The following is a 13865-nucleotide window of genomic DNA, read 5'->3' as shown; positions in this document are numbered from 1 at the left end:
CGCCGGAGGGGCCGGAGCCCGCGGGGGCCGCGGCGGCGGCCGCGGGCCCGTCCGTGTGGGCTCCGGCCCCTCCGGCGGCGGGACCCGGCGCCGGCCCGGCCCCCCCGCGGCCGCCGCCGCGGGGCCGGACGAGGACGAGGACGACGAGGCGGAGGACGAGGAGCCCGGGGGGCGGCGGCGGGGCCGGCAGCAGATCATCCACAGCGGCCACTTCATGGTGTCGTCCCCGCACCGCGAGCACCCTCCCAAGAAGGGCTACGACTTCGACACGGTCAACAAGCAGACGTGCCAGACGTACAGCTTTGGCAAGACCAGCTCGTGCCACCTGTCCATCGACGCGTCCCTCACCAAGCTGTTCGAGTGCATGACCCTGGCCTACAGGTGGGCGCCGCCGACCCCGCTGTCCCCTCCCCCTCCCGGGCCCCTGCTCCCGACTTGGCGCCCACCTCCCAGCGGGGGGGCTCTGGGGCGTGACCCCTCCTCCCCACTGCCCCCCAGCGCGCACGCCTCGGTCCCCTGGGCTGCCAGCCTGCTCCCCTGCCCACCTGCATACCCCTGCTGGTGGCCGGAGAGGATGGCCCACTCGCACAGCACCTACCCCACCCATCTCTGTGGCGGGAGGGGGACGACGTCCACTCATCCACCTTCTCCATCCTTCCCCTCCCCCATACACACACCAGGTGGGGAAGGACCTGCTTCCTGCACACCCATCTTTTCACCTGTCAGCCCCCGGGGATGACACCCTAAAAAAAGCATACCTCTCTTTGTAGTTCATTGTCCTAGCTGGGGGCTGACCACCCCGTGCACACATACAGAAGTGCATTGGTCCTAGCCCATTCCCCCAAATTGGAGAATCCTAGAGGTAAGGATGATCATTCCTTTCCCTTTGGAGACCTACATGTACCTTCCTCTCAGCTGGGGTGATAATAATAAATAGCGTTTATGTAGCATTTTAAAGTTCACAGTTTCTGTGTATGATCTCATTTGATCTCACAACTAACCTGTGAGGTAAGTGATATAATCCCCATTACAGATGAGGAAACTTGAAGCTCAGAGATATCGAATGGCTAGTAAAGGTCTGAGGCAGGATTTGAACTCCGGGCTTCCAATCTTCAACACTTGTATTTGCCATGTCACCCAGCTGTCTTGGCACTTAGGAGATGACCCTCACCCAGGGAAGGAAAGCAAGGTTTCTTCCTCCTATGGCAGTCAACCACAGGAGAGATTGCCGACTTGTTTCTCCCTTCCCCCCCCATATCTCCCTCTCCCCTGGAGATCTACCTGCTTCATCCAGCTGGGGAACATGGGAGGTGATTCCCCCAAACACAGAGTGTTCCTCCCTGCTTCTGTTCATATACAGGGTGTCCACACTCTCCACATTTGAGTGAACATTCTCTTCCCAACCATTTGTCCACTCCTTCCCACCTAGATACCTACCCCTACCCCATGAGAGACTTGGTGGTGCCCTCTGCCCACTCACTCATCTATCCATTCCTGTCTCCTTTATGGAGACCTCTTTTTCTCTTCCAGTCATCCCATACAGAGTTCCACTCCCCCTCCCATATGGAAGGTGGCCAGCACGATGGGGACTTAACTCTCCTCACCTCCAGCTGGGAACCTGAGAGCGGACATACATTTAGGGAGCACCTCTTCCTACTCACACATCCACTGGAAATGCTTCTTTCTATGGGGAGCTGGGGAGAGATGAAACTGAAAGGATATATCCTCACAATAGGAAGTCAGGGATCTGGGCTACCCATTCTAGTTGGAAACTCTCCCTGCTACCCTCCCCGAGCAAGGAAACCCAAGAAATAATACCCTTCACCCCACACTAGAATTGCCTGTCTCCCCTCTCTATCCCCTGGGAGTTCTCCCTTCTTTCCTGTGGAGCCAGGGAAACCAGGATTTACCTCCTTCCTGCTTTTGAGGGACCTGGGAGAGGGCCCTTCCACAGCCAGTCTGGGAGTACCCTCAGCCCTCTATCTAGCCATGGAGATCTGGGAGACTAGGAGTGGGAGGAGACCTTGGGAGATATCGCCATACTCCTCCTCCCTCAGTCCACCCTGGGGAGCTGCCCCTTCACTTCCCCATGGGCAGTAGGAAGGTTCTTCCCTCCTCCCCCAAGGATCTCTGCAGCTTGGCTTCTGTATCATGTGGCACCTTGCCAGGCTGACAAACAGAAAAGGAGAACCAGGGAGTTGGAGAGCCAGAAGGAACTTGGACAAGTCTCCCTCCAATCTCCCTGCTAAGGGCACTAGAACTGAAAGAGACCTTTAAAGATAATTGGGTTTCTAATCCTCATGTCACAAAGGAGGAAGTTGAGCGTCCAGGAGGTTGTGACTTGCTCATGGCAGAATAAGTAGCAGAGAGCAGGGTTTCCTCCTCCTGTGTAAAATGAGGATGCACATGTTTCCAGGGGGTGGTTGTGAGGAAGGGGGTTATCATTGTCACGCATAAAGTTTAGAGTTAGAATGAACCTTTTTTTTTTTTTGTACTGTACCCGTTGGACAGTCTGACGAAGTCAGGACCTCTTCTCGTGTTTTTAAATGTATAAAATGAAATACAAGAAATTATAAAGGAAACAAATTATATTGAAAAAAATGTCAAAATGTTTTCAAAATGAATTCATAGACCTTATGTTAAAGAACCCCTGATCTAGTTCTTTTCCCTTAATTTTACATTGGAGTTGACTGAATAAGTGTAACCTCTCTGGGTCTCAGTTTCTTCTTTTGTAAAATGAAGGGGTTAGATCAGGCTAATTTATTAAGTATTCTGTGTAGTGTGTAGGTGCTGGGAATACTAAGGCAAAAACCAAATACCCCCTGCCCTGAAGGATTTTACAATCTAGGGGCTGAAGTAATGTATACACAAATAAAAGTAGATATAAAGTATTTTGAGGAGTTAGGGGAAGTCTCAGAAAAGGCCTCTTACAGAAGATAGCTTTGAACCTGAGCCTTGAAGGAAAGTAGACAGGAAAAGGTCAAGGTTAGAAGGTGTATGTTCCAGGAGATGGAATGTTGTGTCTGAGGGGGGTGTCTACCAAGTCTAGGAAGACAGGCTGGGCCACAGTGTGAAGGGCTTTAAATGCCAACAACAGGGGTTTGTGTTTTCTAATAGATGCCACAGGGAGCCATTGGCATTTTCTTGAGGAGAGCAGTGACATGGTCAGACCCATCCTTTAGGAAGATGACAATTGTGCTGAAGATCTTAGTAATACTTCATACTCCTTTAGCACTCTGCTTACTGAGGGTTTTCCTTGCAGTACTCTTTGAGGTAGGTGGTATAGGTGTGATTGTCTCCATTCTGTAGAGGAGCTGTGGGCCTGTAGTCAAATGGCCTCCTCAGAGGACTGAAGTGGTTTTCCCCTGGTCACACAGCTAGCCGATAACTCTCCAAGCCAGGCCTTTTGGCTCCAAGTTCATTGCTCTTTGCCATTTAGTTGTGTGTGACAAGTAACTGGTGCTCCCTGGGCCTCCTTTGTCATGCTGCCTCTGATCTCAGAAACCAGCCTCCATCGCTTTTGTCCAGAGTAGCAAACTGAGGGGGAGGGAGGCTTGCTCAAGGGCACGTTGTTCTTCTCACTTGCCATGTCCAAGCCTTGGGTAAGTAGCGGCATGAGGGCCAGACTCCAGCTCCTCAGATTCCTTGGCCATAGGCTGTTCCCCACTGGGATCTTTTCTTCTGCTCCACTCATTTTGGAGACACCCAAGGTATTTGGGGACATCTTAGCCCAGCAGGTGGGTTAAGATGTTTAAAGTTGGGAGGGAAAGAGATTGGGCTTCCAGGTTATCACAGCTGGCAGGACCTGTGGGTGACTTATTTGATGTAAAATTTACATCGTCGATGTAGGTGGATAGTGATAGAACGCCACTGACTTCTTACAACCTGGGCTTTCCTACCCTCCTCCAACCCATCTTTGCTACAGAGAAGTCCTAGGATGTTAGAGCTGGAAGAGGTCTTAAGGATCAGAGGATTATTTAGAGGTCATCCGGAGAAGGAAATTGAGACCCAGAGAAGGGAAGGAGGGCACTTGTCCAAGGGGAAATATTGAGCTGCTGACAATTAGAGACTAGGGCTCAGGTCTCCTTACTTAGGGTCCAGTCTTCTGTTCCATTCTACTTCTGGCAGAGGGCTTATTGGTTTTAGACAAGAAGCCCCACCTCTTCCCTACAGCAGTTACTGGGAATCATAGATGTGCTTACAAGGAACTGTGGGTATATGCTTCACGCTAAGGCTGAGCTTTGCGTGTTGGGAGCCACCAGCTGCTGGAGGGGCAGCCTGTCCCTTCTTGGAGTAGTGGGAATCTTCGAGCCTGGAGGATGTTCCACCAGCTTTTAAACACTGGAAGGTGGAGCCTACCGGAGCCCAGCACCTTCCTCGCAGCCTGATTTCAATGCCAGCAGAATCCCTAAGCCACCTCAAGACAGATGCTGGGGCTGGGAAGGGATGGAAGGATTAAAGATCTTTCCATTCCATCACTGTGCATGCATTAAGGATTTGTACCAACTAGCTTCTTCACTTTCTTGGAAAGAGCTGCTGGTGCTGAGCCCTTCACATTTGGGATTAGGATCACTGGTGAGCTGGGCTGGCAGGGGCTGTCTCAGAGCTGGTCTGCAAGCAGCATAAGAACAATCAGCTCAGTCACCTGGACTGGGAGCCTTTCTCCAGGAATAGTGTATGCTGTAGAGATGTATGCTATAGAGAGAAGTTGGAACTTCTTTCTCCTCCTTGGTAAGCTGAGTTGCTGTTTTCTGGACAGTTAATTAGCTACAGGTTTAGCCTTAATATATTAAGTCAGACATAGTTAAAATAGTAGGCACTTGGCTGTGGTTGGCTTTGTTCTACCTTCTGGAAGAAGTAACTGGCTGTGTGTTCCTCTGAGTTCCTGTAACAGCTCCATTTCCTTTAAAAAGAATTTCCTTGGTGACTTATTTGTCACATGTCTGCCCCTTAACCCTGACTTCCATCTTCTAAGTCACAGTACAGGCAGTTCCTTCCTTGGTGCTCTGGGTTTTCTTATTTGCATCTGCACAGAGCTGGGCAGGGGCTTTCTGTTTCAAAAGTAAAATAGCAGCATTGCTGTGGCCTTTCCAGCTTGTATGACAAGTTCCAGAAGGGAAGACCGAAGGAATACAGCCCTTCTGGGTTGCGGTGTACCCTTCATCATTTGGGGTAGCCTTTTTCTTAAGTTACATGTGAAAAGTAGCAGTTTAGGGAAGCTTAATTCCGTTATTAGAGACGAGCTCTCATTATTAGCTATCATTGGATATTAGAAATATTATGGGAAATTAGCTATATCCATTATTAGAGTAAACACTCTTCTCTATCTTTAAAATGAAAGCATTGGATCAGAGCCTTAACTTTCCCTGCCAGATTTATACTTGTGAGCCTGTAAAATTCTGGAAGCAAACTGGGGCCTTGCTGAGTCAGTAGTGAGAGAAAAGGGCTAAAAACTTAGTTTACCCAAGCTGTTCTACCAGAAGAGGAGAAAAACAAAATCATCCTCTTCTGTGGTGTTTGGTAGGCAAACATACACAAACCGAGCAGGCCTGTTGGGCATGCTCTGCTGCTCAAGAGTGTATGTATTCATTCAATGAAGAGGACTATGAGAGATTAGGTGAAATTGATAGTGACTGAAAAGTGGTTTCTTTAGGTCTAGAGTCGTTGAATGGGTTCAATGTATGATGCAGATTTCTTGTCCATTTGTATTAGAATTTTTTAAAAACTACCTTTTTTTTTTGTTCCAGTGTCTATTACAGATAATTGTGCAAAAAGGAAATTTTGAAGAGGCAAAAGTGTTAGTTCCCTCTCTTAGTTTTTAACTCCTAGGGACCTATTAAAATGCTAAGTCTAAAGTATAGAAGAAATGCAAATGGGAGACAATTTGAGTTTACTTTTAGTAATCTTGTACAGTGTTTCCAAATTTAATAATTGCTCCATGATTCTAGCAGAATTATAAAGGCATTTGCAAACAAGATGTAGCAAATTTGAAAACATTAAAAAAAATTTTTTTCTTTTCTTTTTTTTGCAAGGCAGTCGGGTTTAAGTGGCTTGCCCAGCTAGTGTGTCTGAGGCTGGATTTGACCTCTGGCCCTCCCAACTCCAGGGCCAGTGCTCTATCCACTCACTGCACCACCTAGCAGCCCCGAAAACATTTAGAATTTTAGAAGCAAAAATGTAGACCTGGAAATAGTTCTCCCTTAAATATAACTGACTTATATAAGTAAAGGGGAAATTTGTTTTTATGTGTGAAACATTCTTACGAAGGTAACTTGCCATCAAGTATTGTTCAAATTGAAAGAATACTTATTGATAGCCTATGGTTATAATATTGTTAGATTCAGAATAAAATAGATCTGAATTTTTTTAAAATCAGCCTTGTGTTATTTAGTACCATTGGTAGTATACATTTAATTTCAGGCTCCAAGTACAGATAATTCAAGCATACAGGGTGTTGCAAAAGTCTTAGTGTAGTTTTAGGTTTCAGTAGCTTCATTATAAATTGTATTTAAAAACCCATATAAATAAAATAATAAGAACAGAAAATCCCCAAGGGACTATGAGCAATTGTACCATATTTGCAGACTTCTGAATTTTAGGGACTTTTAATCCCACACCAAAAGATATATATGTGGAGTTTATTTTTTAAGTAAACTTTTTAAATAAATTTTTAAATAATTTATATTAATACTATTTTGTGTTTCCCTTAGTCATTTCCAGATATTATCATCCTCCCTTGTACCAAAGACAAAACAGTTAAGCAAAATCAAAGAGACCAGTTGGGTCTGAGAGTGTATGTGCAGCCAGTGCCTCTCTCCTTTTTACCAGAAGGAAATAAATGAATTTTCTCTTTTCCTGGACCAAGAATGACCATTGCAATTTCTTGGTGTTTGGCCTTGTTATAGTGATTGACATTGACTTTATTTGTACTAAAATGAGCCCAGCAGAAGATAATTGGCTTAATCTGAATTCCTATAGTCGGACAATTGGAACAGAAAAGGAGTTCCTTTGTTTTGAGGAAGGTGGTTATAACAGGTTGGAACCCCAGAAAAGAAAGAGAGAAGTGTGGGTACAACTTCACATTTGTTTATGTACTCCTCAGTTTTCTTAATTAGAGAATAAATTTAACATTTATATGGACTTGAGGGGCAGTGTTCCTGCTATCCTTATTTTAGTAGCAGGCATAATTTAAAAATATTCTCCTGTAGATGATGCACCAGTGTTTTATTTCAAGAAAAGGGCTTTGCCACTGGAAAAAGTATGAGAAGGGCTTGGCTCAAGGCTTATTATTAAACAAACAGCCCAGGGAAGAACATTTCATAAATGGCATCCCCCTTCCTCCCACCCTGCATTTACTTCAGAGTTGTTTTTTTTTTTTTCTTTTTTCCTGAAGAAATGGAGCATTACTTTTGAAGTAAGTGAGGAGCCTTAGGATGACTTTCTTACTTGTCAGTTTCTGTAGTTTGTCAGTGGGTATATTTGTGTTGCCTGTTAAAGACCCTCAGCCCAGTTGATTCTGTCTCTGTTTTGCCTTTGCCTTTGCTGGGTTTTACAGCTACAGATCCCCCTCATTGTTTCCTTGTGTGAGGCTGACAGTGGGATGCACTTCCTTTAATTGGCAGTGAAGCCCTTGACTGCATGCAGAAGCTGACAGAGGAGTGACCCAAAGACAGCTGGCTGGGCTGTGGCGTCTGGCAGAGAAGTGAGAGTACGGTGGCAGGTTCTGATCTTAGCTCTTCCATGGCAGAGCTGGCTTCCTGAGAAGTAGGGCCAACACGACTAGTGAGGAGGAGACTTGGCTCCTACATGAGAATGAAGTGAAACCCTTCTTGTTAGAAAACCAGTTCCACCGGGGTTCGAACCCTGATGACTTCCAATTGATGATCTCCACTTTCCTTCTTTCAGGATTTAGGACTATGGTCAATACTGTTAAAGAGAGAGTGCTGATTATGAGGAGGGCAGGCTGGTTCTTCTCTGCATTAATGTTCCTAGCCTATGTTGTTCTGTCTACCTTTAGCTTCCGGTCCCTTGACCTCATTGTTCTCACTCTCCCCCACCCCCAAACTCTGTGCTTTTTGGGCTTGATTTCCTGTTAACTGCTGCTGTTTCCAGATGATGTTCAAGTGTTTATTTGGGGAGGAACAAATTGTAGGAGACTATTGGCTTTCTGAAAAGTGGCTATAGCATATTAGATTTTGTCCATTCGTGACAAGGCAGTCTCTGCTCCCTGCCTAGTACTGATTTCTGAAACCTCGGTAGGTGAGGTCTGAAGAGTGTATGTGGGTGTGACTTAGCAGTCACCAAAAGGAAATAGGAAGGAGCAATATCTTCTATTTTATTGTCCAGTGAAACCTTCCTTTTCCTCACCCCAGGGAATAGATGAGCTATCTGGTTAGGACTTACTTAAGTAAACCAAGCTGGACTCAGCTGTTAAGAAGGAAGAAGAGAAAAAAAGGAGCCAGTGGTGAGTGGAGCAGACTTCTGCATCTCTGGTTCTTCAATCCAAAGTAGCCCCTAAACTAATCAGTTTCTTTCTCTACTTCCCAAGGTGCCCTACATCTCTTTCCCCAATTTATTTTCGTGTGCCATTCTGAACGTTAAGTGTAGAAATAACCTTGTAGTGGTTACATTGGTGAGTGAGACAGGGAATTAAAACAGCAGAAGATAATTGACTTAATCTGAATTCCTATAGTCGGACAATTGGAACAGAAAAGGAGTTCCTTTGTTTTGAGGAAGGTGGTTATAACAGGTTGGAACCCCACCATCACTGACCAGCTGTGGAAACCTCGGTCTGTTAATTCTTCATATACCTGCATTTTCCATCTACAAATGGGGGCAAATAATACTTGTCTCATTAAGACTTTTCAACATGATGTGGTAAGAAGCTAGACATAATGTTAGCCGATAGGGTCTGATGCCAACTTTTCAGCTTCTGTTAAAAAGTTCTGCAATCCTATATTTTGGATAAGATTGGTCTAAAAGATGTCAAATAGAATCATTTTTGGGTGGGGGAATGTCAGCATTTATTGAATTTCAGTAGTAGTTTTACTGGAAAACATTAATCATGGTTGGTTCTTGCCTTCTTTACATGTAAGCAATGCTGTACGTGTTTATCGCCCATAAAAATTTCCAGTAAAATCATATATAATTTTAATCCCCCTCTCTTATTTTGAGCATTGTGGTCAAAACTTTTATTGTCTCATACACGTGATATGAAAATTAAGAGAGCTTCATTTCTCTTTATACTTAGAGACAAACCATTTGAAAGGTTTCCTACTTAACTGTCTATTTGAGAAAGTTATAAATCAAGGGAGGAGGGTAGCTTAATGTATTAGGTTTCCGTAGGCTATAATTTTTTAGAATGCGTGTCGAGGTAGCACATATTAATTGTTAGTAACAACAATAAGAAGTTAGAGGTTGTACCAGGTTTAACAGATGGTGTAAAAGAAAGTACATGTTCTGGAACAGAGCTCCTTCAGGTTGTTTAAAACTCTAAGCAAATGACTATGTTGTGTAACAACAGACTAAAGTCACATGTGTGAACAAAGTTTAGTGTTTTAATCAAATACAATTTGTAAAAAATTTAACCTGATATACATTGGGTAATGTGTAATCACTGCTACATAACAATATGAGATAACTCCTAAACAGATCACACACATAACATTTTACTAATAAACTACTTACCAATTACTTACAGACCGTTAGTGGTCTAGTAGATAATGTTGGAATTGGAGTCAGGAAGACCTGAATTCCATTCTTACCTCAGACATGTATTGGCTTTATGACCTTGGGCAAGTCATTTAACTTTCCTCAGCCTCAGTTTTCTTGTCTGTAAAATGGGGGTAATAATAGTGCTTGCCTCACAGGGTTGTTGTGAGAATCAAATGAGATTTCATTTTATACAAACACAACCCCCCCCCAACAGTATCACAAACTTTAAGGCATTATATAAATGCTAGCTGTTATTATTAATAATATAATAAATAATACAATAATTCATCAGCCAACCAAGATTTTTATGGCTTTGGTCAACATAGAGACAGATTTCCTTGCTTCTGTGAAGATTTTGATAATTTTTCACAAGAATGTGAAAAGACACAAAGTCAGCTATTTTTCCCACAATCAGAAGAAGATTGCCCAGACTTCTGGAGAGAATTGCCTGGATGCCTGTCCTTCATCATGGCTCAAGAACTTAGAGTGTCCCTTTAACATGAGAGACTAAGCCTCTAATCTGACAATTAGTCCCCTATCATCCCTCACCTACCTTAAATCTCTGTCTACTGAAAGCTTCTGAACTGCCTACAAATCCATGTCTAACCTCCCTAAGAAGGCCTCTCACTCTCCTCACTTTCTAAAGTCTGGCTTCTGATGTCATCAACCCATAGAAAGTTCCCTTATCTCAGTCTTATCCTTACTGATCTCTCTGCAACCTTTGACACTATCTGGCTTTCTTGACTGCTACTTCTCAGTTTCCTTTGTTGTACCTTCATCAAGATGGATTGTCCTTCCCCAGGCTTTGTCTTGACCTATTTCTCTTCTCCCTCTATACCTTTTTAGTTGTTGATCTCATCAGCTCCCATAGATTCAATGATCTCTATGCAGATCTGTTTATCCAATGCTAATCTCTCTCCTGACCTCCAGTCTCTTATCTCCAATTGCCATCTTGAACTCTGCATTTCCACCTCTGAACTCATTATCTGTCTCCCTAAACCCTTCCCTCTTCCTGATTTCCTTAATGACTGACTATCCTTAAAACTGATAGGGGGAGATACACCCAAGTGAGAGAAGCTACAGGCCCGAGGAGGGAGCACAGAAAAGAACAGATGGAGAGTTCTTCTAGGCTAATTTAGGGACTAGGACCTCTTGGTCAAGTTGTGAAAGAAATGGGTAGCACCCTTCTGTTAAATAGCGAAGAATTGTCAAGTGGCCATCTCAGTAGGATTGAAAAGTTCTAGTTCCTATGACACAGAGTGGGAAGATGTCTTGTAGAAACCTAGATTGTGTACCCATTTTAAAAAATCTCACTGAGATTCTAAATCCTAACCCTACTTTTCATTGCTGCCATTCCTCATTCAAATGCTTAAAGGCAAAGGTTAGAATTATAGAAACCCCAGGCTGCTTACTAAAAGTGACTAAAAAGGGCTGTTAGAGAGACAAATGTTATTCAGTAATTAAGATCAACCTTCTCTCTCTCTCACTTCCCTCTCCCCTACCTTGAGAAATAAAGAAAAATAAAACCTGTGTTACAAGCATCTGTATAGTCAAGCAAAACAAAATTTCTCACTGGACATGTCTAAAAATAAAATGTTTCAGTCTGCACTCTGAGCCCTCTCTGTGGAGATGTGGGCAGCATGTTTCATCATGACTCCTCAGGAATTGTGGCTGGTCATTGTGCTGATGAGAGTTCCCAAATTTTCTTTTCTTTTTTAAAATATATTTTGCTTCAATCAGCCAAGATTAGCGCTCATACCCCACTCATTGTGAACTCAAGAAAAACAAAACAGATTACAAATATGTATGGTCAATCAAAATAAATGTCCACATTGGAGATTTGCTAAAAAATATTTGTCTTATTCTGCATTCAGAGTCTTTCATCTCTTATCATCAGGTGGATAGCATGTTTCATCATTAATCCTCTGGAATCCTAGTTGGTCATTACACTAATAAGAGTTCAACATGATAGTATTCTATCAAATTTATATATCACATCTTATTTATCCCCCAATTTATGGGCACTCCCTCAGATTCCCATTCTTTGTCACCTCAAAAAGAGCTATAAATATTTTTGTACATCCTCAGAATTAATTTTATCATTCTCTTAGTCTAACCTCCCTCTAATCCTCCCTTTTCCCCTTTCCCTCCTTTATCACTGTTGAGTGAAATGTATTTCTGTACCCAGCTTCTGTGTATATTCTTCCTTCATTTGACCAGTTCAGATGAGAGAAAGGTTCAAGTTGTCAGCTGCTCCCTTCTACCCCCTCCCATTTGTGTAGATATCTACTTGTGTACCCTCATTATGTGAGATAATTTTCCCTAATTTTCTTTCCTTTCCTCCCACCCCCTAGTGCATTCCTCTTCCCCTTTCTTTCCATTCTTAAGATCAACACAGAACCACTCCCAGGTGTTGTCTAATATGACTCTTTCTATGAATCTTGATGATGATAAGTATCAGAGGAGATAGTATCATTTCTCCATATCTTAATGTAAGCAGTTTGTCCTTGTTTAGTCCTTTTTCATTGCTCCTTCATATTTATCTTTTTATATTTTTCTTCACACCTGTGTTTGTAGTTCAGTTTCTCTGCAGCTGCAGTCTTTTCACCAGGAATGCTTGTTGTTGTTGAGTTGTTTCAGTCTTGTCTGACTTTTTGTGACCCCATTTGGGGTTTTCTTGGCAAAGATACTGGAGTGGTTTACCATTTCCTTCTCTAATTCATTTTACAGATTAGGAAACTGAGGCAAACAGGGTGAAATGACTTGCCCAGGGTCCCACACCTAGTGTATAAGATTGGATTTGAACTCAGGTTCTCCTGACTCCAGGCCCAGTACTGTATCTACTACACCACCTAGCTGTCCTCAGGGATGCATAGAAGTCCTCTGTTTCATTCAAGATTTTTTTTTTTTTTTGCCTTGTACAATTATACTCAGTTTTGCTGAATAATTTATTCTTGGTTATAAGCCCAGATCCTTGGCTTTCTTGAATAACATATTCCGAGCTCTCTGTTCCTTCAAGTGGTGGCTGCTAAATCTTGTATGATCCTGACTATGGCTTCTTGGTACTTAAGATCTTTTCTCTGTCTGTTCACAGTTTTTTTTGTTGTTGTTTTTTTTTTGACCTGGAAGCTCTGGATTTTGGCTATGATGTTCCTGGGAATTTTCATTTTTTGCTGGGGGTGGTTCTTTCAGGAGGTGACTTTGGATTCTGTTTCCACTTTGCCCTCTGGTTCTAAGAGATGTGGGCAATTTTCTTTTAAGATTTCTTTTTTTTTTTTAAATAGATTTATTTATTTTTAGTTTTCAACATTTACCTCCACAGGATTTTGAGTTCCAGATTTTCACTCCATCTCGCCCCTCCCCCCACCCCAAGATGGCATGCATTCTGAATACCCCTTCCCCTAGTCTGCCTTCCCTTCTGTCTCTCCCCCCTTCTCTTATCCCCTTCCCCTTCTATTTTCCTGTAGGGTAGGATAGATTTCTGTACCCCATTTCCTATATTTCTTATTTCCCAGTTGCATGAAAACATTTTTTTTAAACATGTGTTTTTAAAACTTTGGGTTCCAAATTTTCTCCCTTCCTCCCTCCCTCCCCACCCACCCTCATTGAAAAGTCAAGCAACTCAATATAGGTTATGCACAACACTTCCGTAGTAGACATGCTGTGAAAATCTAACTCTATTTCCCTTAATCCTGTCCTGCCCTCCCCCATTTATTCTGTTCTTTCTTTTGACCCTGTCCCTCCTCAGAAGTATTTGCTTCTGATTACCCCCTTTCCCTGTCTGCCCTCCTCTCTATCATCCCCCTACTCTCTTGTCCCCTTTCCCCCCTATTTTCCTGTAGGGTAAGACAGATTTCCATACCCAATTGAGTGTGTATATTATTCCCTCCTTAAGTCAAATCCTATGAGAATAAGATTCACTCATTCCCTCTTAGCTTCCCCCATTTTCCCTCCACTGTAAGAGCCTTTTCTTTTCTATTTTTGTGAGATAATTTACCCTGTTCTACCTATCCCTTTCTCCTTCTCCTAGTATAATCCTCTCTCATCCCTTAATTTTATTCTCCAGATATGACCCCTTCATCTTCAACTCACCCTGTGCCCTCTATCTATCTATCTATCTATCTATCTATCTATCTATCTATCTATCTATC

The 13865-nt window shown here is 43.2% G+C and overlaps 1 protein-coding gene across 2 annotated transcripts in view; it reads left to right on the top strand.

Annotated features, from left to right (window-relative positions):
* Nucleotides 1–153: 153 nt before the first annotated feature.
* MLXIP (MLX interacting protein) overlaps nt 154–13865 on the top strand; it is a 66104-nt gene continuing 52392 nt past the window's right edge. The window contains exon 1 of one of the 2 annotated variants that reach the window (XM_027853472.1): nt 154–381. In XM_027853472.1, the coding sequence (XP_027709273.1) occupies nt 215–381 (167 nt within the window). In that variant the 5' untranslated portion in view covers nt 154–214. Of the gene's footprint in view, nt 382–4562; nt 4732–13865 lie in introns of those variants that run through there. The other variant, XM_027853473.1, reaches the window with a different exon arrangement.

The sequence above is a fragment of the Vombatus ursinus genome, unplaced genomic scaffold, assembly GCF_900497805.2.
Source record: "Vombatus ursinus unplaced genomic scaffold, bare-nosed wombat genome assembly UNPS02009994.1, whole genome shotgun sequence".
Classification (NCBI taxonomy): Eukaryota; Metazoa; Chordata; class Mammalia; order Diprotodontia; family Vombatidae; genus Vombatus; species Vombatus ursinus.
This window is presented reverse-complemented; position numbering and strand designations above follow the sequence as displayed.